The 26,262-nt window shown below is 36.8% G+C and overlaps 1 protein-coding gene across 10 annotated transcripts in view; it reads right to left on the reverse strand.

Annotated features, from left to right (window-relative positions):
- Positions 1-26,262, reverse strand: part of EBF1 (EBF transcription factor 1) — a 272,703-nt gene that overhangs the window by 12,785 nt on the left and 233,656 nt on the right. For 9 of the 10 annotated variants that reach the window (XM_068698666.1, XM_068698665.1, XM_068698664.1 and 6 more), the window contains exons 11-13: positions 20,302-20,390; positions 1,318-1,383; positions 537-714 (exon numbers count right to left, since the gene is read on the reverse strand). In XM_068698666.1, coding sequence (XP_068554767.1) covers positions 537-714; positions 1,318-1,383; positions 20,302-20,390 — 333 coding nt within the window. The remainder of the gene's footprint in view (positions 1-536; positions 715-1,317; positions 1,384-20,301; positions 20,391-26,262) is intronic. The other variant, XM_068698667.1, reaches the window with a different exon arrangement.

Consider the following 26,262-nt stretch of genomic DNA (forward strand, 5'->3'; position numbering starts at 1 on the left):
TAAAAATGTCTTTGTAAATATTTCTATTTTTACTCACTTTTAAAATTTAGAAAAGTCTCAACCTCTGAAAACAATAAGTGCCAATATAATGTCTCTTGCAAAACCAAATCAAAACATAATGAAGTGATACTTTTGTGTTATAAAGAAATACTATGTAAGGCCCAGACTCAGAGATCATCCATGTTCAGGAAAATATGTAAGTACGTACTTAAGATTAAGTACATGTTCAGGTTATAGAAATTCTTTTCAGAACAGCAGGATTTAAACACAAGTGCAAGTGTTACTCTGAGCAGACCGAAAGCAGTCTGATACATGCATAAATGCTTTTCCAGAACTGGGGCCGAAGTCACTAAAGAAAGCCCCATCTCATGACAGAATTGAGTAATTCAAAGTTTCTGCATGCAGGTGTGATGGTGTCTGTCTGGATGTGCTTCTTGCATTCGGTTTTGAACCATCACTCTCACACTGCTCTGTGTGTTTGCCTGACTTCTATCAGAAAAGGTTCAAAAAGAGAGGAAGATGCGTCTTCTCCTGACCCTGATTGGTGGCCTGTGAGGCTTCGGAAACATTGACAGCTAGTTGACCGCTAAAGGAATTCACTCCCATCATTCCCGCGTGGACTGACGTGTTAGCAAGGGCGGGGAGCTGGTTGTGGTTGCGGGGGACACTGTAGAGTGCTTCTGCGATATCTGCTGCTCTTTTCAGGATTATTTCCTAGGGGACAAGAAATGTAAAAAAGAATAAGAGTGTTACCAAGTCTACTCTGACAAACCTTTTCTTACATAATAAAATAAAACATTTCCCCGTCCAAAGGAAATACTAGATGCTTTTCTTTCTAAACCAGCTAGCTGACTGATAGCTGATGCTTATAGATCTGCTTGCTTCATGATAAATCCTGACAACTGTGGTAAGAGAGTTGGAAACTTCAGTCCCAGTGGCCACATTTCTGTATAACAAGACAAATAGGCAGAATGGGACTGAAGCCTAGGCTTACTCCACCTTAAAGCTAAAATATCTTTAGGGTAAGACTGAAACATCACTGGTGGCAAGAAATAATGCATATCATTGCCCATATCATACAGTCTCTGGTGACAGTGGGCAAATGCCCCCAGGGTTAATAACATGTTGGTTTTGCAAGCACTGAATTCACATACTTTAAAAAGAAAGCAAGCAAACTAAACCCCATTCCAGATATGGCATTGCCCTACATATTTATTCTTGTCTCACATTATAGTATCATATACCTTTAGCCCCTGATCTATCTATACATCTAAGAAATAGCCATGTTTTAGAATTGCTGAAGTAGAATGCATTTACCTGGTTATTATGTGGCATACCATAGAGTGCTTCTACTAAATCAGCAGCCCTCTTAAGTATTACTTCCTGTCAATATAAAAACAGATGTGTTCCTCTGAGTTCAATAAACTCCTTGTGGGGGAAAACAAATATTAGAATCTTTTATATTGTTCTATCAGTTGCACTGTGTTTTGTATTGTTTTTTTTTTTTGTGTGTGTGTTTTTTTTTTTCCTCCCACCAGGTAGACCTTAATTTTAACAACTCTCAGCAACCACTCAATGGTGTTAAATCACTAGTTCATCCTATTCACACACACGCTTAATCAAGTCAAAAGGTGAGAATCATTGGTGCTGCAAAATAAAATACATCACTCAATTGTCTCTACCATCTGCACCATAAACCACTCATCGGTTTATTGCAGAATACAATCCTGAGGTCATTTACTAGATTACTGCAATCAATGTCATTCAGAGCATGTTATGAATCCCTTCAATGTGTTTATTTTTTTCTTAATTGCATACTGCAGGAATTGTGACCTTACCCAGCAGGCCACGTTCAGAAGATACCCAATCAGTTCTGTGCTACTGGTAATGTAACCTTTCAACTTCTTTGGTTTGTATCTTGATATGACAGGTCAGGGTGGGAGCCATATACACAAATACATGCAATATGTGAGAATGGCCCAGTGCCATGAAGTGTTTCCTTGAAAAAATCCCAGCATGGACAGCAGAAATTAGAGCAGTCTTGGATATAGCTTTCATTTTGGGACATAAATTAACTTTTTATTCCTCTTTCTTTCTCCCTCCATTTTCCTATTCTTATTTGTACAGCATTTTAAATGGGCACTCAAGTAATACTAGCATTTTCTGTGTTCTTACATTTTAAAGTGTGGAAAAATCTCTATCAGGAAAGCTGATAGAAAATGTAAAAAAAAATAATACAAATTCATATTCTTTAAAAACACCTAGCAGATTACCAATTGCCTGATCAAAAACAGTCCAGACTGTCCTTTAAGCAAAACACCATACTTTTGTAATTACCAGCCCCCGCATGATACCCTAATAAATTAACATGATGTTATTCATCATGGTATATTTCTGTAGGTAGCTTACAAAAATAGTAACAGTTCTGAGTATTTTATAGTTTTCTACAAAGTTAAACTTTTAGAGTTAAAATATTTTACACAATAGCCATATTTTATACCAAAAAGAAACAGTAATGCTCAATTTTCATATACTGTAGAGTCTGATCAGAAAATAGAGATATAATTGCGTTCATTTTGCTGTCACCATAACCTCTTCAAAAATCCTTGAACAACTCTTCAAATGACAAGCTTTTAGATGCATATTAGCATTTTTTTCAATTTTAAATTCTCTATAATATAAGATAAAACAGTTGTCATACTGCAGTAACTACTTATGACATATATAATGTCCTAAATTCAAAAATGAGATGGAGGATTTTTGTACTCCCAGTAAACATTTAGGCTTGCCTTTGCTGCACACCCCTCTCCCAGAACACACATTTAAATTATTTTCCACATATGAAGTGAGATGTAATATATAATCGAAAGATTTTTGAATCACTACATTGAAACCAATTCTGAGGAGTTAGTTTGCTACAGCCTTTCTTTTCTTTTTTTTTTTTTTTTCCCTTCACATAGCTTGACCACAACCATTAGCTGTATAATCATGGACAAGCAGACTACAAGTAACGTTCAGGTACAATCAATCCTTATTGCTTTACCAGAGTCATCAGAACACTAAGTAGCCCTTTTTTCCTCATGTTGAAGATACAAACTGGAGAGTAGAAGTGTTTCTGAAAAAATATTAAATTTTTCAAATATGATTGTAGATGGAAAATTACTACACAGGTGTTTGACTTTGCAAACTAGGATTTATTTCACTTCAGTAGAAATTGTTTGCACTATATATTTCACTAATGCAAAATTAAAATGTGATACAGAGCCCACAAACCGCTTTGGAATATTGTTAACCTAAGCTGTCATTATGCCAAATTACTAAAAAAAAAATAAAATAGTCAATTCTGCTCCACCTGACTAATCATAGTTATTTATGTAATGCTGAGCTAAAAATCTCAGAATGCATCTAAAAAGAGATTGAAGACCATGTTAAAAAATTAGGTAATTACATGCAATCTTACAGCTGCTCTACCTAATATCAAATATATTCCAGTTCCTAAATATTGGAAGTTATTTGATGCAATATTATGTTGTATGTAAATAAAACTAATTGTCATGATGTTTTACTGAAGTGTGCTTGACAAATAGCATTCAATTTTCCTAGCTAGTCAATGGTTATCTTTTTCCAATATCTTCGTAGCCTGTAAATTTGAGTTTCATACTTTCTCTAACAATATTTTCACACAATAAAAGCATTTCTTGTTTATGACATTTTCAAATCATACAAAGTAGATTTTACACAAAAAATCCTGTGTCAGATACTGGTATCTTCTATTCCAGAGCTGACGGTAGTTCTTACAGACACAAAGTAGCTTTAAAGATACACAGTAAAATGCTACTACAGACATGCTCAAGGCATTAACGTTTTGTTTTCTGAATGCAGTTAAACCTTTTGCAGCTCTGCCTAAATTACCATAGAAGCTACCATTATGACTTCACGTACAAAGGAACCCCCAAAGTCCTCTATAAGTTAGAGCAACAGACCTTGCAAGGTGCTTGGATTGCGGTGACCAGAAAATTGTTCTCACCTCCATGTCATTACGCTCACAGTGAAGCAGCCCCCGAGCATGTTTGTGTTCGGGATCTAATATATTGCCTTTCAATCAGAGCTGAGAGCCACTGAACACATAGACAGAACATGACGAGCAGGTCAGGAAAGCAATAAAGATTTTACAGAGCTGTCCAAGGTGCTAAATTTACTCAATAATGGGTTTGGCACCATAGTGTTAACCTCTCATTTACTACCAGTTTGAGGGACTAAATTGAAGTAGCTGACTTCATTTACCTTGAAATGTATATTTTATGACATTATGTAAGTAGATTGAAAGGGCACTGCAGTTTTAACAATTTAAAGGCTAGAGCATGTTTAAGATGAAGCTTGAATATTTATTGTATATTGCACTTAAACTATATAGTATATTAAAATGCATTGATTAAATTTGTAAAAGGTATTATAAAAAAGGACAGCTAATATAAAAGATCTATGTCTTTTAAAATCCAATTGATACTGTATGTTACCACTGCAATGGTGATAAACAGATAGATAGGTGGACAGAGAAGCAGACAGACATCAAAAAGTGAGTGAAACTCACATCCTACAAAAAGAAATCTCTGCACAAGCTCAAGGTCTGTTATCCAGATTTCTTTTGTTCACAGAAATTATTCTTTGCCTTCATCATGGAAACATAGATTTTCCTAGCAGTAAGTGGGCATCATGTAAGGTCCTTCCAATTGAATATGCAAGTGGAAATATTTCCTGAAGAGACAGAGTTTGACTAAAGCTAATATCTAATTTATGGGGGCATTTGTCAAAAAAGATCCACTCTTCTACTAATGTTAAAAGTCTGACAGCTTTTGGGTTAGAATAAAGGACTATGCAGCATTTCGTTTGAGGACCTTCTTGTCTTTCATTTTTTGTCAAATGACCATCGTTTTATTTCTATAAAACAACAAATGAGAAAATATAGAAAAGAATAAAATGTTATAATATACTACTTTATTTAAAATATTACTTAAATTATTATTATAGATTATTTAAAATATTATTTAAATTATCATCATATATTACTTTTTAAATTATAATCTATTACTTTAGAGATTAAATACGATGCATCAGAACTCTGCCCTTCATACAGCTACACAACACAGATCCAGAGTCCATTTCTATTCCAAAGCTGAAGCTGATTTTCTACTGATGGATTTGTTATTATTATTTTGTGAAACAAAAATGCGATGAACTATTTCTATCATATTTTCTTCCTGAAAATAGTAAGGGATGTTTACATTAAAAAAAAAAAAAAAAGTGGGGTAGTAAAGTCTGCTGTGACTTTGCATATTCCAAAATCACTGTAGGAAGGATTATATAAAGCATACAAGAATGACTGTGCTTTTAAAGCATGATGATTATAATTTAAATAAAATCCTCTTCTGATTGAATGTACCTTGGACCAACGTTACAGTGACTTTGCATGTTTTGTTTGTGACATGCATTCCTTTTAGTAGGAATCCATTAATATCATAAAACTTTCATTTCAAGTTTTATTACGACAGACACATTTTGTGTCAAGTTCTATCATGATGAACAAATTTTGTGACAGCTTTAAAAAAGATCTCTGCTGTTGACATCTGCCTTTTTAAAAAATATTATTATTATTGGGTGTCTAGTGAATATATCCACTTTTGTCCCAACACTACGGTGAGTCTAATCAGGAAAAGGGTATCTAGAGTTATAGTGAGTTACTCAGCTTTGGTAACTAAATTAGACAGTGTTCAAGATACTTGTTAAATGTAAATGAATTTTGTCAAGAAAAAGCTGGCCACAATATATAATACTCATCAGCCACATATTGTATTATTGAGACCACCAAAGGATTTATGTACTTGTGGAGGGCGTGGGGGGGAAGCAGTTCTAGCGGACTGTGAGGCATTTATCTTATGTGTTGTCTAGATATCATATCACCTTCTAATGCTCTTTAGCATTGTAATACAAGAGAGAGCTCATTCATCTTCTGAGAGGGTACTTAGGGATGATGATGTCATTCATACTTCCTTGACTCTTATGTCTGACCTCCTGGCTCTGCCTTCTAACTTCCTACTCTCATGGCTACTTGCAAGAAAAAACCTCTTCTACAGAGTCAAAATACTGAACAGCAGACTCCAGTTCCTTTCTTCACCTTGCAAAGGTCACATTCTGCAAGTTCAAGTAAAAATTAAAATGTTTTGTGCTCAAAATTTTCCTTTCTTTTTCAATGGGTGAAACTTTCAATATACTGATGTAGGATATGTACTAAAACAAAGTTTTAAACTTAGAATTTGTATATGCACTATACAATAATAATAATAAACCAATAAACATAAAGTTGTGAACACATCTTTTTAATTCTAATGGTAAAGATAGTATTTAGGTAGAGAGCCATTTAGAAGGATGCCACAGATCTAAAATGCCAGTCATCTAGCTTGGTATACAAGAGTTTCAGCCTGCACAGCACCTCCCATCTTTCCCTATCTACAGGGAGCACTGCATTATTGTATCATTCTCAGCAATTATATTTTTATAAAAGACTCATAAAAGGCATTCAAAATGTAGAGATACTCCATTTACTGTAAAACCGAGCAAACTAAGCCAGCTTCATGGGAAGTATAAAATAGCAGGGCCATTTCACTAGAAAGATTTTTGTACTCACATAAAATGAAAACTTTTCTACTAAACAAACAACTGAATTGTTTCCATATATTATAATTTAATCATACTGAAGAAGTAAACACAATATCACAATGACAGGAAGTAAAATGAGAAAAAGACAACATAGTTCAAAAAAAAAAAAAAAAAAGCTTCTGCTTACCGCTTCCTATAGCATGGAAGTGCACTGAATCAGTCCTGTTACTGAATTTCAATGGCAATTTCCAGAAAATAAGTCTACAGTGGGAGCTAGAACCTTAGCTTTTCCAAGCCATTGTAGTCTCATCAGCCTCCACCCAGACTGAAAATCACAGCCTAACTCTACAGCACTAAAAACAGTCATGCATGACCTTACCACCTGCTCCACAATGAGCCAACCTTATAAATAAAATATAGAAAGCCTATATGAGGCAGCAGGAAGAACAAACACTGATGTGCAAATGTGAGCAGGCATCTAGCCATAAATGTTGAGAATCAATGATTAAAACACCTCTTAACCACAAAGGTGATAAATGAATAGCAATAAGGAAAACACACCCTATTCAAAAAACCTCCATTGGAAATACTGATGACAAAAGAAGGAACAAAATGATGGTGATCATCTGTAAGTCTGTCATTGCAAGTCTCCCATCTTACCCCTGATATCCTCCTGTTAATTTGATGTACTTAGACACACACAAAAAAGTATCAGCCTCCTTTTTTAATCCACACCACTCATGCCGCTGGTCTTCATTTCCATAAATGATGGGCATGTAACAATGGCAACTGAATTAGTAGCTGGCACAGATGTGTACCTCATCTAGATACACAGTAACGTGGAATAAACTGGCATTAATATAGTTGCACTGGAATAACCCTTTGAATAAACTGACATTTGAGAGTCTGGATGCTCCCACCATATTATCATCAACTGAAGCATCTGGCAAGTAATTTGGACAGTTCTGTTGCTGAAAGCTCTGGAGTTCTCTGCTAATGTTAGGTCTCTAAGTCAAAGAGAGAAGAGTGGATGTGTGAAAGCTGATAAGCAGAACTAAAATCACTCTGCCAGTGTTTATAAAAGTGTCCCTCTTTTAGGGACTTTAGCCAATGGTGACTGAATTATCAATTGGTGATTGATAAAGACTCTCAACTATATCCCTCAGGTGGCTGCAGAACTTTTGATTTTCCTAAATATGTTTCCAATATGGATTTCCCCAGATAAATACACCAGACAAAGGCATTTATAGCATTTAGAGATGGAACTATTCAGAGTTGTCAATTTTTAACCCATGAGGCCATACCCACACAGCACAGGATTGGTAGATATTACTACATTCTATTCTCATATCTATTTACATCCTATAGCACATCAACTGGTGTCTGGTAGCTGTCAGTCATATTTGGAATTCTCTAACACTCTCATTAAGAAATTGAGTAAATGGTAACTCTCTGGCATCTTCTATAGCATTTCCCACGGGTTATCTTGCAAGCTCACACTGTGAGGATCTAAGGACAGATCCCCTCAGTATGAAACACAGCAAAAGCATGAAAGAAAACACATTTTCATGCTGTACAAGAGGTTGCAGAATTTATCCCAGCAATGCAAAGACCATTTTCTTCTGCACATGCTTTTCCTTAGTTATGCAATCCCCTCTTTCAAACTATGATCAGTTTGTCAGATCCAATGAATCACTAGAAGACAAAATAATCTATAAATTAATCTATAATCTAAAAATTTATCTATAAAATAGATCGCGAATGGATAAATCCATGTAAGTACAATTCAGTGGCTAACACTCTTCACCACCTTTCTTTACAGAAGTTCCTCCATTCTACCAGTTTACAGTGACTCATGCTATTCCCAGCTGTCTAGGTTATAAAAAGGTTTCCCAATTTACCCGTGAACACATGAACAATAGAGAACATTAGATTCTTCTCTTCCATCTGATACAAAGGTTGGCCCCAGTGACCTAAAAGCATATTTCACACACTAATTTTTTCTTATATGCCACATCCACCTGCAGTCCCTGGGCAAAACATACAAAGAAACATGCACAGAACAATCTCAGATAGGAAACTCAAGCACTTCTTTTTGAAAATTTACCCCAAACCATTTCTACCAGCACCTACAGGACTTTGAAACAGATGTTCATTATTGAGTTTAATGAGGTTTTAGTTTTTTGTGTCTTTATTTTTGCATATAGAAGATTTTGTGATAGTTCTTCCCCTGCTCTCCATAGTATTAACATTCCTGTTTCTTGAAAACAGATGAGAGTTGCAAGGAAAAAAAAAAAAAGAGAGAGAGAAAAAAAAAAAAGAAAAAAAGAGTTATTACTCGCAGTCTTCTCCTGACCATTTTATACCCATATATTTTTGGAAAGTTGTCAAAGTCCCCTTATGGAAGAAGAAGAATGTTTTAAATTATTTGAAGGGTCTGGACTTAAGCAAACTTAAAAAGAATTTGGTAAAATGAACAGAGACACTAAATTCTGAGACTGTCGTTCAAAGATCCTGCACAGGCTGTTTTAGAAGCTTTAGTCTGCAGATTATATTCTTGTGCCAATTAGAAAAATTCCTGAGAATACTGGGGATTAAAAAAGATTAAACATGCCTTGTAATTTTATATGTGGTACAATGTAGATATCCAATTATGTGTTTGTAACAGTGAAAAACATTTTACTTAGCAAATAGGCTGATATCTTTTTCCTGTCATTTGTATGCACAAAGAATTTCCAAACACAGGTCAAGTTGTATCCCTTTTAAATTGTTCTCCTATTAGGTCAAATCTGGAATGTATTGGGTGGCATAATTCACTTGACTGCATTTAAATCTATAAAGATATATAATTATGTTTGGTATTGCAAGGCAAGAATGTAATCTGAATTCAATCAGCAGAGCTATCTAGCAATTAAAGTGTAACTTGTATATATATGTGTTTTGTCTGTTTCATTTTCAGAATTGTTCTGTATTAGTGCTTTTACCCATATAAATATCTGTCATATATACACCAAACTATGTATTTTCTGTAAAAAACACATGCTCACCTATATGAAATTAATTAAAAAATCCCTCTGCATTTTGTTTTAATGAAGACTGAAAAAAAATGACAGAATATTTCTAAGACCTGTGAAACTGTCACTCTGTCAAATAATGAAGATTTTTCTCGATTGTGTGCTTCAGGTAGGAAGTGATAGTAGCTAGAAATTGAGAGTTCAGGTTACTTTTAATAACGGGAAGAAAACTGAAAAATAAGACACACTGAAATTCTGACCTACAATGATATTCCACTATGTTCTGTAGAGAGAGAGTGCATAAAAATGTTGAAATAGAGACTGGAATAACGTAGGTAGATTTTAGTATTACAGTTAAAACACTGCTCAGTCATAACCTCTACAAATGACTACTTTCACTTACATTTTATCATCGGTATAATTAAAAGAAGTCTCTTGAAAGGGGCATTCTCATTACAACGGAGGACCACTTCAGACCCAATTGAAATGAAAAGACAGAGCATAGATTAGGTGTAGATACCAAGTGGTAATTTCTAGGGAAGCATAAAATGCCAAATATGTAACAATTATATTTTATAACTATGTGTTCAAAAGACTTACAATATTTTATTATAAAAAGAGGCTTTAGCTCAGAGAGCTTCATTGTAGTGCCTCCTAGCATATATGCTAAAAAGCATTCAACTTTTTTTCATCAGAAGCAAAAGGTATTTTTCTCCTGATATCATTTTTTAAAAATATTTGTCCTTAAAAAGTCAACTAAAATTGTCCAAAGTCAGTATAAATGTTGAGTAAGAGTATATGTAAAATATTAAATTTATCTGACATTTCACAGTCATATGAATATCCTTTCCTGAATATTTCCATGATATAAAAGCTTGTACACCATCTTATACTACCTAGGGCTCCTTTTTAGTGGTGAGTGAAAAGATTACTATTTCCACTTCACCACATATTTTATGGAATTGCTTCAAAATTCACCACTGATTTTTCAAAACACATTAATATTTCAGCAACTTTTTTGATCATCAAAAACTCTTAGTTTTAAGCTGCAAAACTGAAAGAAAATTCAGATTACCAAAACATTCATAAAATTTCTTTCCTGTTTATAAAATAATACTCTTGCACACATTTTATTTGTCAAAAGCTCACACTGAAAAAATTAAGCACCTCTATTCTAAAAAATGCTAGGATTTCCAGAGACAGAATACTAAATACAGATGGAATTATGACTATAGAATTAGTAAATACTCATCCTAAAGAACTAGTCCTACAGAACTAAATTAACTGAGACAAATTCCAAAATTTCTGTATCTTAGATCTCCCATATATGAACAAAAAAATGTGCAATATATGTGTGGCACTGCTTTAAAAAATACTTCTGTTTTGTTTCCATTTTCTTCTCAGCAAGCATATCAAGTGTCATCTATAGTCAGAAATAGATTCCAAAACATTCCTTAAAACAAAACTAAAATGCATATCTGTGTTTACACAAGTAGCATGAGATTGTATGCTATTGTACTTAGAGGACATTTCAGTCCAGTTGAGTTATATCAACATAAGTTACATGATTGACTTTTACAACAGAAAGAAAAGGTTGTACTCAAACAACGGTTATTGCCTCAATGGAAAAAAAAAAATCAATGAAAGTAAAATGAACAAGAGATTTTGTCTGAGTTGCAGTTAATACTACTGAAGAGCTATGGATATTAAAAGGTCAACAAATAAATTAGTCCAAGTGTTATGAAATGAATGATTTGGCTTATAATTGTATTGAGTGCAAATTGTTCACTGCCTATTAGACCAGGTAATTTTTAACCATGGAGCCTCAATTACTGTTCCATAAGCAATAATATAGTTGTAAGAGCCACCGGTTCGATCGAGTGACCTATGAGACGCGCCAGGACAGCTGACTTTGCTATGATGGATCACTGAGCCTGATCTCCAAATGGTGCCAAACCTTCCCTTCCCGTGAGGAGATCTCATAAAAGAAACATTACTGTTTGATTCATTTTACCAAAATGTTTGAGTTTTCAAGTGTCAGCAGTTAAGTATAGATTGTGAAACTCTGTATTTCTTAGAAGAATTACGACAACAGGCATCCTATTGCTTCCAGCACTCTGCTAAATGGCATCATGATGGTAAGGAGGATGCTTTTTCTGCTGCTCAATTGGACTGTGTTGTGAGAAATACACTGCAATCACATTTTACATCACCACGTAAACCACTGCCTAACACCTAAAACCAGGCAAGAAATGGAAACAGTAGGTGAGATTATAGACATTACTTCACACTTCTGCAATGCCCTGCATTCAAAGATCTCAAAGCACCACTTTAATGGGAACCAATTAAACTTCACAACGTACTTTCTAGGAAAACATTCTCTCTCCCCCATCTTCATCAGAAACAGCCTTAACAGGTAGCTGTTTGGCTGAAGTCACAATGGTCTGTGGTTACAACCGAGGCAAGTTTTGTAGGGTGAGGTAATATCTTTTATTAGACCCACTGATACAGGTGAGAAAAGGTACAGCCAGCATGCAGGAAACAAGGCACATGCACCCAAGAGCTTGTCTGTGGTTTTTTTTTGTTTGTTTGTTTGTTTTTCCAGTTATAATAGTTAGTTTAGTATGAGATTACCACTCCCTACAAATCATGATAGCCTTAAACAGGGAAAAGGAATTAATCTGATATTGCTTTCATGCTATGAAGTAACATCCATGGCACCTCACGAGGAGGAAAGGCAGTAGCTGTTTTTCCCCATTGCTCCTAAGGGCATGGTGTTCCTTGAGAGTCAGTGCTGGAAATACAGCAATAAAGGTCTCGCTACACTTCCCACAGGACTGGGCCTTAAAGGACAGCAACTGTGCAATAACTGCGTATCTGCTCTTTCTTCACAGATACAATAAATTGAAGACGTAAATGCAATTCCTGAATTATCACATAATCTGTGTAGTAGAAACTAAGCTAATAAAAAGCCTAATTAGAATAGATTATACCACATACAACCAAATCCTGTTTATATTGTCACTCTGCTATATTTTTGATAAATCACTACATTCAGTCTATTGGGAGGGTGATTTTCTATTTCATCTCTCCATTGAGCAAAAAAGTGCCACGTGACTGGAGTCTGAATTTCAATTTTACCAGCATACAGTTGAACTGAATATTATTTGGCACAATGCAGTGTACAACTGAGCCACTAAATGGCTGATTTACTAAATTATTATTAGATGAGCCCTTGCTGTTCCAAGTGAAAGTGCAGTCACTGTCTCTCTTCATGGTGTGTTCAAATTGTTCTGTGTTTAAATATTCAGCATGAGGCTAATGTGAACTGATGAACTGAGACTACAAACATTCACTTTCAATACAGACAGAGAGACAGAGATGCAACATATCATGTGGCCTGCGGAAGTGAAAATGATTTATATTTAAGGATGCTGCTGCCTACTTCCATTACTAAAAGATATTCTTAATTAGCTTTGTGTTTGAATCAGGAGTTTGGAAATGTAACTAAACAACTCCAAAAAAGAAATAGCTGCGTGGACATGAAGGCTTCAGAATTCCGGTGAAGTGGTACATGAGCCTGGGTCTTTCTGCCAGTAAAGCACATGAGCTGCCACTGCAGTTGCATACTTCACTATCTTTAGTATTTGAGTTGCAATTTAACAGCATCACTTGCAATTCTGTCTGCAGCAGCAGAAATCCTACAAAATGCAGATGACTGACCATGATGTGAAATCTATGACTTTTTGACACAGAGGGGAGAGGAGGGAGAAAAAAGAATATATATATATATAATATATATATATAAAAGGTTAAAAAAAGAAGCAATTTCTTTACTGCCACCTGCTGGAGTAGACAATAACCCTTTGTCATACAAAAACAACAAGCATCTTCACTTAGAGGACAGTTACAGCAAGCATTTAAAATACTGTGATCCCAGACACTTACAGTAGATTAGAATTTTTTATTGGTGCTGTGTTGCCATAACAACATAAAGACAGCAGATGACTTAAGCTAAGCTTGCAAAGCAAAAGGCTGCTCATCTGGCAGTTAAAATGAATACAGTTCACTTCACAAGTTCCCCATATGGACCCTTAGTGTATGGTAATGAGGATACCATATGGTGGAAGAAAATGCACAGAGAACAATTGTGCTCTACTGGATGAGTGAAGTGAGCAGGAAGTTATGAGGAAACACAGGAGAGAGATTTCTATGTGCTCTCTAACTCACGGGTTTCTTTCAGAGGGGGGTTCTCTCTCTTCTTAATCTTCCTCTTAATATATACATGCATAGAAATGACAGAGAAACATATTGTACATTTTGCAACATCATTCATCATAAACTGTCAGCTGTGTTTGTAAATCAGCCTAGTAAGATCTTATAAATTTGTAATTCTTAAAAGGTAAAAGTGCTAAGTTTTTAGACAAAGTGCAGGAAAATTTAAGCACTTCTGACAAGTAGAAACATTAGTGGTAATCATTTTAAAAATGCTTGCATCTTTCTGCCTGCATGTTTAGCTGTAAATAATGCCGCAATGAATAAAAGCTTTAAAAAGGGGAGGGGGGGTATGAAGTAGAATAAATATTTTTTATTTCCAAAAGAATAACAAGTAATAGTTGATCAGAACCATATGCATGCTAGATTCTGCTGTAAATGTACATATGCTATATCCTACACTGTACTAACCGGATCCTAAACCTGGTAAGACAGCTTGCTAAAGGCTGCAAAGTCAATTTTGTACTACACATGCTTCATAAAAGATGAATATAAATGCATTAGTTAGACACGGTGAGCTAAATTAGAAGGTCAGGCAGGGCTGGAAGGGCTGAAATATCACACAACCAATGACTGTAATTACTCTTTTTTTAAGTCTATTAAGTGGTGTTGTTCTATCAAGGCTCAGGGGTATAGGACATGAAGTACAAGATAAAGTAATGTGTATTTATTACTCCCACGGGATCAATTTACTAGATATTTTCAGCTCCACAGAGCAAAATACACAAATGCAGCCTTTGTTACTTTCTTCAAACTGTGGTTTGTTCCGTCAGAGCTCTGTTCCTTGAAGAGACCACGTTTACCTGTTTGGTGCCTTCCTGCCACCCTCAGTTCATTGTTTTAAAATAATAACAATAAAGGATACAGGACTAGACAAAGACAAGGATCAGTCTTACAGGATGCTCAAACAAGTGGTTTGAGTTGCTCAGACGGAATGAGCAGTCTAGAAAATGCAACCCCAGGCATGATTTTTACCCCAAGGCAAAGCAGGAATCAGGAATGGAGAATGGCACAGAGCTCCTTGTCATCGTGTTAGCCCTGATCTATTAAAAGTTTTGTCATAGATTCTAAATTACACCATCTGCTCTAATCATTTGCTGAGTAAATGCTGACCCACTTATAAAGAAAACTCACTGAAATGTGCATGCACGCTGTTGACCTTCAGAAAGGAACGGGCTCCTTGCCAGCCACTTGTACGAGGCTTTGCCCTTCAGCGAGTAATGTGGCTGTCTCTCAGCTCTCCCGCATTTCGGACTCTTTGTGTATTCCCAAAGATTCCCCATTCACCTCTGACATGCAGCACCCCATAAGAAGGATACTTCCATAGTAGCAGCAGGCATTTTGGCCATCTCTTTCTCAATAGCTTTGAAACTCAAAACCCAAACTTTGAAAACTGAATATTTTCAATAGGATAAATTGAAAATCAAAACCAAACAAGCCTTTCAAACAACTAACTGCCCAAAATGTTAATAAATGAAAAAAAAAATAAAAATCCAACTGTGAAGGATTCAGTATCAATCTTAAATCTTGTCTCCCATTCCTAAAAATTTTACAGTACAGCATAAAAACCACCAAGCACAGCTGATGCTTTCCTTGCTATAAAGATGAACTCCATCAGCTCCTCTTCACATGCCTCCTCTTCCTGCCTATACTCATTATACAAGTTCTCTATGAACCCCTTTGTTACACTGGGTAGAAAACATACACATATGACTAACTTAGGTTAAAATAGCATGAAAACACAGTATCTTGGGTGAGCAGACGGAGATCCATTCAGGAATTTCCACCAGGTCTGTCTGAAGAAGCAAACCTAAGTTGCTTTGGCTTCATTGCTATTTTAACCTCAGCCAGCAAGCCTAGGCCAACCCACCCACGTTCAGAGACAACCTCTGTTTGTAATATAAACAATTCTCATGTCACAGTGGATAAAGGGCAAATCTCTGGGATTTCATGGGGGAAAAAGACAACTGTATTTGGCAGTCACTGGTTCCTAATAACCACCTGTCTTCTATTAGTGTCCTAATGAGGAGGTGGGGTATGTCTTGGGGTCTAATGACTGACCAGAGGAAAGGAGCTGAAGGGAAGGTGGAGCCTGGTTGCGTGTGCTCTCTGCTCAGCGGGGAGGCCCCTGTGTACTAGAAACAGAGGCTCCACTTTCATCTACATGAAGGGAAACCAGAACTAAAGGTCCCTTTCAGGAAGGATGAGGGGTCTCTCAGAGAGCGCATTTAAGCAGCAGACTGGGAGGGAGAGGATGTCAGATCATGGAGGGGGTCGATGCTCTGACTTGCTTCTCCAACACAGAGTGAACAATCATGAGCTTAATTTAAATAAAAGTGATGAGTTGTAAGAGTGGTGAAAATGGCAAATAAATTCTAGGAAATTGCATATAAAGAGGAATCGTTGTTATTAAATCATTTAGGATGGATGTGTTTCAAATCTAGCTCACAGTTGAAACTGTTTTACGGCTGTAGCTGTGGAGTTCTAACAAAATTACAGAATCTCATTGTATCTGCCAGGGATTTATTTTAAGGATTGTAGGATGGTTACATAAATGAACCTCAATAGATTCAACATGTTGTTGTGATCTGAACTCTTCAGTGATTTCCACTGCAGTTATGTACACAGGAACCAACAATGCATGTGTTTTTGTGTGCTCATATGCAAAAGCAGGAGACTGGGAGAATGCGCACGCACACGTGCAGACTTTCTCCCCAGCTCCACAGGCAGCCTTTCTGCAGACTGCTCCTCCAGGACAACGATACAATTTCTTAACATTAGCATCATGGTTTTTCTTTTCACTTCTCCCAAGAGATCTCTTGTTTCCTCTGATCTGCCTCCTGTCTGTATTAGAAAGGAAAGACTATACTACCCAGCACACTCCTGGTACTTGATCTCACTCCAAGCTTTGGGTGCTAATCCCACCACCCCTGTACTGCTTGTTTCTCCTCTTGGTGCATGCATCTGTGCGTGTGTGTGTGTGTACAGACAGGCACATCTGCTAGTGACAACCCTAAACTGGTTACTTTTTCTGCTCTGTAAACAAAGGGAATGGGACTGTGGCCCATAGCTAGCGACATAGCTGAGCTGCCAACATCAGCTCCCACTCTTTCTTCAGAAACTATGTATTGCATTTCTACTTTAAACACATCTCTACTTTTCAACTATCATCTCACTACAGGAGGACGTTCTCCAAAGGAATTTGGCCACTCACTGAAGCCAAATTTGGCCACTGGGAGAGACGGAAAAAAAAAAATCAAAATCTGGCTTTTTTCTTTGCCTACTTCCAGCAGATAGTTGGAACATTTCAAAAAGTTCATCCCATGCATGGACACTGAGTGGTTATGAAAATTGCATTTCTAAACTAGCGGAGATCAAACTTCTGAAATTCAATGCCTCAATGGTTTTAGAAATGCCTGTTGACACAAATATGGCTGTTAGCTCCCAAGCTCTGTAGTAGAGCATGTGCTAACATGCAGTTGGTGGCCCCAAGAATTCTCCCTGACTTCAGGATAACTCACACAGCAGAACCCTCTTGTTGGTCTTGTTGGGAAGTACTGCATGCCCTTTTGAACACAAACAGCATATCCAGTTCTGTTTCTTAAAAGATCTCTAACTCATCAGAAATGTTTCAATGGCATAAGAGACACAAACCCTAGCAGCAATTATAGAAATGTGTTTTGTTTTACTTATTTAACAAATAAAGTACAAGGTTTTCAGCGAGCGGAAGGCAATGATATGCACTGGCAGAACAATGGGAAAAATGGAAGAAAGGATATTTAAAGCTCTGAGCTCTCCTCTCTGCTGTCTTACTCTCTGTCTCTCTCATACATTTGCCCTCTCTGCCCGTGGTTCCACTGTGGAAGCCATATGGCTTCCAACTCTTTTCTAAGTAGCCACTGAGAATTGTCTATAGTGGAATACTGCCAAAGCCCTTCCTGGTTTAATGACATGGGGAAGAGCGCTGTGCAGTGCTCACCCAGCACAGAGACTCGCTGCGTCCTTGATTATGATTCTGGAGCCAGCAAGCGATGCTGGGAATTGAACCATCAGTGCCTCAAATGCAGAAGTCGACATGTGCCAACCCCTGCTGCATTCAGCCTCTGTGTGTGGCATATTAATGAGTCTTGAACTTGAGGTCCAACCTTCAAGCTTGCACACAAGGAATTACCCAAAGACAAAAAAGAGAAAAAGAAAAAAAAAAAAAGAAAAAAAAAAGGTCCTCTTCATCCCTCTAACCTTGCAAAGATATACTAGTTTCTTCCCAAAGTTTGTTCAGTTCTTTAAGCAGTAACTTTTTCTTTCAGGCCATCAGTTGCACTTCTGCCTCTATAAATACAATTTATCTTGATTTAACGACTTGAAAATCTATCTTGAAAAAGTACTCAGAAAAAATACATTAAGCCAAAAGGGTATGTGAGGGGACAGATGACTCAGTATTAACCTTCTTTCTCATACACTATCCATAATACCTGCTAAATATTGGAGTCAGGATATGGAGCTAGATGAAGCTTTCTTCTGCCTGTTTTTATGTTTTATGACACTAGATAGCAGAAATGTGTGATTATTAGTGAGGGAACAGTCTTGGTCTAAATGGGAAAAAGGAGGATGTAGAGCCTCATGGCTACTTTCCCATACCAGGAAAAGAAAAAAAAAAAAAAAAAGCGTTGCTGGGCAACCCCCTCAATGCCATGAGCATCTGAAAGGGAGACCAATACCTGTGGAAATCAGTGCTGCATTTCAGCATCCATGTGCATAACCCAATCTGGAATTGCTCAGTCTTATTTTACTTGAATTTTCTCATTTAGAAACAGAAGCCACAAGCATTTAGTAGTCAGCTGGAACATTGGGTACAGGGAAATTTGCAGCATTTCTTTTGGTCTTGCAGATAGCTGGTACGTAATGAAGGCTGACCTCTAATTTTCTAAGAAACAATTCCTCTCTGTGTGCCTGTTTAATGACAGAAGCACAATACAGATGAAAGATCCCCTCCAGAAGGATGCTCTCTTGCTTTGGAAAGGGTTGCACCTCTGGAGGGAAATCTGACAACTTAGGAAAGCTGTCCTGCTGCAAATCTGTCCAAAAGTCAGAGAAAGGGACAGCTTGTAGAGGATGAACAGAGCCAATGTAAAATGTAACTCTCCAGGACAGCATGTTTTTCTAGTGGTAAGAGGGAAGGACAACACATCATCAACCCCCAGACCACAGCCTATAGCCTTCCTAAGCAAAGATAGAAGACTTAACATGCCTTTAAAAAATCACATCTTGAATTTCATTTGCGTCAAGAAATAAAGTAGTTACAGTGTTCATGATCTCTTCTCACCTTAGTAGCACTTTAGAAATGTTAACTAACCAAAGCCCACAAGAATCCCCAATAAAAGCCTACGTACAGCTCGGGAAGCTACGGAAAGAAAGTCATAAGATTTATCCAGTCACGCAGGCTATACTGGATGTGCGTTATCTGAGGGGTCTGGCCTGAAACATCAGCTAAAGCACTGTTCTGTGGCTTAGGTCTGCAGCAATGAACAATGAGCAACCCTATTTCAAATACCCCCACTTTTTCAAATACCCCCACTTTTTCTGCAGCATATCTCAAAACTCACTGCAAATACTTGTCTGAGCAAGGTGCTGTGAAAACACAGTATGGCAAGGTAGCAAGAAGGGATGTGAGTGCAGACCCAGATAGCATGTTCGCAGTATAACACAGAAGTACCAGAAGCCACATGAACTACCCTTTTTTTACTCAGCTTTTACTTGAAAGAAATCGACAAAGAAGTCTCCCACTTATTTTGATGTGAATGAACACCAAATCATTTTGCTACATATTGCTCTAATTATTTTAGAGATCCTGAAATACATCAGTACACTATTATTATCTTAAACCAACACATGGTGCAGCAGCACTAGACACATATTCCCTGAAGACCCAGATTACTTGATTTCATCAATGGTGAACTCAAAATTATGCAGGTACTACTGTGACACCCAAACTGAGAAGCATCGTTCTGCTATGAGTAAGCCACTCAGGTTCTAAAATACCAACCAAAAATATGCTCTTTATAAGGTATTTCAGAAGGCAGAGTAAGATTTGATTTTAAGATAGGTAGGAGATTTTTGAGTCAGCAGTGACTCAGAAAGTCAGAGAAGTCTCATAAAGCCTATAATGAAAGTTACTTGAATGGGCTTCATTGGCCATGCCTCTCCTTCAGCTTAACTGGTTTGGGTGGCAAACTTGGACCATAACATTTACAGAAGGACTTGCATTTTCAGGGAAAATTTCAAAAAGGGTTACTTTCAAACAATAGCATGCAGTAAACAGTTTTGCCATATTTAATAGAACAATAAACTTCATACTGACCTTTGGCAAGCGTTCAGGGTCACCAGGGTGCCGGGGGATAACCTTCTGTAACCTTTGGAAACCATAGTCAATGGTGGGTTCATTCAGAGCTGAAACAACAACAAACAAGGTGATGTGACAAGTGCATAGCAAGCAGGCTGTGTTGCACTGGAACAATTGGCAATGCATTGCAAACCAAGTAAAGGAAAATCTCCTTTTACTGAAATCAGCACAGACTATGAAGTCTTGGTTCAAACATTGTTTGAGGTTGGTTCTGAAGCTTCGGTTCAAACAGCAATGCAAACCTTCCCCCTTGTGTGCCTATGACAAGGTTGCTAGAAAATTTGTGGAGGTTGTGTACACACAATATTTCCAAATAGAAAGCAATTTTGATCTCTGAAAGACATGATGGAATTCATCTGGTAAGTGCTTTGCACCCTGTGTTTCATGTTACTTTTTTCCTCCTGTTTTCTTGTTATGAGGAAGATCCTTTGAGATGGGAAGACAAAAGAAGTAATGACTAGGGTGTCTCTCTTGTTCCAAATTCTATGATACATTTTATATGTTCCATGTTCAATGGTCATGTATAATTTTGTTGTGAACTACAGACATTTGTCTTGGCAGAGGCTTTATTTTTCACTCATCAAAATGAAGTAAATGACATAATTCCCACTGATTTCAGCAGCCCAGGTCAGACCCAATCAGTGCTAAACTGTTCCAAAAGACCTAATGAATTTAAAAAGACTCATCTTTCCCTGGTCCTTGTCCAGTAAAAGAGTAGAGAAATGGTGGAGGTAAAACACTTGAATCTTCATGAGAAAGCTGGCCTCTCAGCATTAATCACAGCTCTGACTGTGCCAAGCATTTAAGCACATGCTTATCTGTAAGCACATACTTAAACCCATTTGATTTCAGCAAAGCAAATTTGAGCATATTATATTTTTCATACGATTGCCTGTAATTACAGGGGACTGCACTGAATGACCTTCTAGCTATATTTCCAGTCATATGATCACTTTAAAACTCAGATGTTAGTGAGACTTCAACATGTGCTTAAAATTTCCTAAGTGCTTTGGTGAACTAGAACAAGAGTCAAGCATTCTCAAGCATCTCTAAACTGCAGCACATCATGACTCTCCCATGCCAGTAGAGACAACTAAACTTTCTACAGCAATTTGTTAGCTTTTTTTTTTTTTTTTTTTTGGAGTTCAGTGATGTTTTTTTCCCCCCAATATGAAGCTTTATATTTTTAGTTTTTTTTTTGGTGGGAAGGAAAAACCTAACAGTTTATTGTTGTTGTTGTTGGGGGGGCGGGATTCACTTTAAAGTTTTTCTTAAACATATTTTGCCTTACCTTATTAATCACGATTAATTTTTTTATTATTTTTTCAAAAGCTCTGCCTATGAAAAAAAAGACATTTTGCACCTTGCGTTATGATGGTCTTATTACAAACTTTATTATGGGGCTTGAATAATACCATCTGATTCATGTGAAAAGATTTAGCATCAGTGTACCTCCCAGTCTCGCTTTGTGTAAGCACTTCTTTGTGGCTCACTGAATTACACAGCTCCATCAGTCTCATCAAGTGTGGCACAATTTGTCCATATTCCCACATTTTAAGTGAAGAGCAATTTTTTGAATGGTTGGACCTATCTTTTATTTTTCCAAGTGTTTCCTTTCACACCCTGGCCACACGCTGTCCACTCTATTCTGTAGTTTTGCAGAAAATATCATGGTACATGTGTTTGTAAACATCTGATTTCATTACCTGTGAGTTTCCTTACATGGCTTCCTACTGCTGACCCATGTAGTTTAGGCCTTCTTCAAATTTTACAGTAAATTAATTTACTGCTCTTTATATTTATTATCAAAACTACTCTGAGAAGATTAAAAAAAAAAAAAAACCAACACTGTTCTAATTTACATTTCTTTTGCAAATACGTTAGAAGATTTTAGCATGCTTCTGTCAAATGTGTTTCTTCTTTAATTCATTCTGGTTTATGGCCATTTTCCCCTTACATCCTTTGGGAAAGTAGTTACTAAATTCTGCAATATTATAAATGGAGGCCAGTTTTGAAATCCCCCCAGAGATAGCAGTCATTTTCTCATATCTTCCCACACATTCGACACATTTGAAATCCACAGAGTATTTCCTGTGAGTATTTTCTGAACTAAATGACCAAAAAAAAATGTTAATTTTATGGTCCAATCTCACAAGGCATCAAGCATCCTCTGAGAGATATTGAAAACTTTTTCTGCCTCAAATACCTTAAGCTTTGAGTTAGTTGTGGGGAAAAGGCTGCGCACAGCAATTTGCTAGAGTGGGTGGGTCCTAAGCAGTAGTTGTCAAATATCACTCATTAGTCCATATCCATTCAACCCTTGCGGTCTTAGATATGTATATTAAAAAAAAAAAAAAAAAAAAAAAAAAACTTTACTGCTTGAACTTCCAGCCACAGATTGGACAATATCAACCCTCCATTCCTAATGTCATTTATAATCCAAGTCAAATGCAATTAGTCATATCTCAGAGAAAGAGCCTTGTTTAAATATTTAACCCCAAATTCAACATGGAATACACACCAGTTCCTACATCAGTAGCTGGCAAAAACTCCAAAGAAAAGGTTATATTCTAATCTCCTGGCATTGCAGAAAAGCCAGTTCTCAGCCCACCACTCACGGCAGCTAACATGCAAGGTGAGATACCAGCTTCATGCAAGGTTTTCTCTCTGTCTGCTGAGAGAATAAGGCTGGTCTCTGCCTTTGAAGTCCATTCACAACACTTTTCCCAGTGCTCTAATTCAAAGAACATTTTATTTTCCTTGATTGGAAAAAGGAATCAATAAGGAATACAAACTCGCTGTTTATGTTCTTGACATCCATACATTAAAAACAAGCTAACACATACTGTACTTAAAATGCATTCCAATTACCCTAAATTTTAAAAGTACTATTGAAAGTACTACTAACTTTAAAAAACTGTATTAAATTCAAATAGGTCCCAAGGCTAATGGAAGCAATTTGTATACCAACCCAAACTGACTGGCCCACTTTTCAAAATACAGGTATGATAATCTTGCGGTTTTAAAAGGACATTTAAATTGAAAGACTGTGAATTTAGTACATAATTATACCAATAGAACCCTTTAACTTGTCAACTTGTAAATCTAAAAGGCTATCAATCATTTCTAAAGAGGAAATAAACCTTAAAATTCTTTGATTGACAGTGCTTACTTTTTATGTGAAAAAAAAGGAGTAAAGTGGCCAGAAATCCATTTACAAAAGTACATTGTTTTACATAGGTGAGTAAAAAGCCAATAATTACACCTCCAAAAGACATATAAATCAAAGTAAGTACTTTTCCCTCACTTACATATTTTAAGTTGCAGTAAACTTCAGGTAACTTTTTATTAAAATACTTTTCCAAATGCAAAGCTTATTGAAGCCATTAATAGAGTAGCATTTTCATTTAAGCTAATATAATCATTTTTGCAAATACAAGATTTAAGCCATTTTTCTCCTTCCAAACAATAAACTTCCAGCCTGTCTCTTGTGTGAATTAGCTAAAATTACACCCAGGTGTACAAAATCTGTCTATCTATCCTAGTGTATGAGTTAAGGCACAATATTTATTATTCTTACCATTTTATGAATTACTTCTTAAACCCTTGAGGAAGAACTTTCTTTCAAATTAGACTCTAACAGAATAAGCCATGAAGCTCTTTATGCAGTGAGTCTAAAGCCATAACTCCCAAAATCTAAGGCTTTTAATCAAGAAAATGTACGATGCCTATGGAAATAAGGATGCGTACATTATATTCATCTTTTCAAAGTCCAACTTATTTTTCAACAGAAATGCTGCTTATACCTCAGAGAAAAATATTTCCACCATAACTATAACTTCAAATTCTGCTCAAATAATTTTAATAACTGCATGTAGATAACCCACCATCTTAAAAAGTCTTTCTCTTTCTCCTTTTTTTTTTTTTTTTTTTTAAACTAGGCAGTGGAAGGATTTTTTTTTTTAATATTTCACATAATGAATTCCTACTGTGTCAATAAAGCTTTGGTCGTTAATTGAATGACTGTCTGATGTATCTGAGAGAGGAATTTGTTTCTCTGGCCATGCTGCCAACTTACAGCAGAATGATCGACACTTAATATCAGCAATTAAAAGGACCTGTTCAAATATCATATGGAATTCGTAGCTTGGGGTAGTGTAGGAGAACTCTTCACCGAGGAAAACTCATTCAGTGAATGCAGAGTGTAATTGAATTAGACACATTTTAACATTATTATTCAAAGAAAAATAAACACACACTACATAGAAGCATTATGGAAATATTTCAGAACGTAAACCATATCCAGTTAATTTGTTTCCCATGCATTCATGGTTTCATTTATTCCTTTTATTTCTCAGCCCTTGTTTCTTTTTCGTCCTGTTTGACCCAAAACCAATGAGAAAGTAGCACTTAGACCTATGAACTTCCCATTTTCTTTTCCACTGGAAAAGGCTGCAAGAGGAGAGAAGGGACTCTAAGGGCTCAAATAACAGAAACGAAAAGATACCACGAAAGTCTGAAGGTTACAGACAAATTGGCCTTACGTCCACAGGTCTATCAGTCCCTATTCCAGATGAGAAATCTGGTTTTGGTTGTTTTAAGTGAAACTCCCAGGGAAGGGCTGCGTGTGGGAACTAAATGTCCCACACTGCTTGTTTCTGTGGAGCCCCAGAGAGTTGCTGGTTTTCTTGGCAAGACAGAGGCATCATAGGAGAAAGTTTGCAGAAGGCAAAATAACCTGCAGAAGTGGAGTCCTATAGTGGCTGCAGATCACACCACAGGTTATGGCTAAAACAATGGCACAGAATAAGATTATTTAAACTCTACCTTTGTCTGCACAAGAGTTCACTTTCTTTAAATTTGGCCCTACAACAGAAGGATGTTTCAAGTCCTGAATTATCATGTCAAAGAGACAGGGCTTTGGTGTCTTCAGTGCAGTTGTTTTGAGTTTTTTCCTGTCTGCTGAGAGAATCTTCACCAACACATAAATAGAAGTTGACTCTGTGTCCAAGACACAGTTACGTGTCTCAACACCTCAAAGCCATAAAAGACTATGAAGAACTCCATACAAAAAAGCTGCAGCAGACTCATGGCAATGAGGGCCAGGAACAGATTTAACATTTCTGTGCCCAGTAATTAAATTAGGCCAGAACATTTGAAGGCACAGAGAATTAACATTTTAAATAAAATCAAGAAATCAAGGGCAGCTAAGGACTTCTTTTCTTCTGGAAACATGGACTCACCTCCAGCAACTCAGGTGCCAACCTCTAGAATCATCTCTCTTCTTTTCTGATCTGTACTTCTGACTGTATTTCCCCACTGTATGGTGTGGGATGCATGTGGCACCAAATGAGAGCAATCTCTTGAACAGCTCTGGGGTCTGACTCTCCACTCTTACTGAGCATGGACTTTACAAGGAAACAGAAAGTGGCAGCTCCTGCCTGTTGTAGAGGCAAAATACTGCCACAGAGCTGATCCAGGGTGTTTGTGTTTGCTAACAGCCTCTGGCTTCTGCCTCCAGGCTTTGGGTGATTTTTGCAAGAAGCTCCTAACAGAAATAAATCCTTGACTCTGAGAGACAGCTGCCCGGGATAGGACAGGATAGACCATATTTTTATCAAGCTCTAGGTGCCAAAATGTCTTGCTAGGGCCCTGCAGTACAGCAATACTAACAATGGATGATATTACAAAGCAACGTCTTGATGTACCATGTTGTAAGCAAACCCTACCCAACAACTCATGCATAGTGGTCTCTTTTTGCCTGCTATACAACACAGCAAGAAAAAACCACTTCAAAACCCCATCATCACATATAAAAAAAAGTCTGTTTTGCAAATCTCCTTGCAAAGGCTATTCCTTTGCTAATTAAAGATCGTTAAATGAAAACATGCAAGCATTTGAGCTATTTGTTGTTGTTGT

Source organism: Anas acuta, chromosome 14 (assembly GCF_963932015.1).
Source record: "Anas acuta chromosome 14, bAnaAcu1.1, whole genome shotgun sequence".
NCBI lineage: Eukaryota > Metazoa > Chordata > Aves > Anseriformes > Anatidae > Anas > Anas acuta.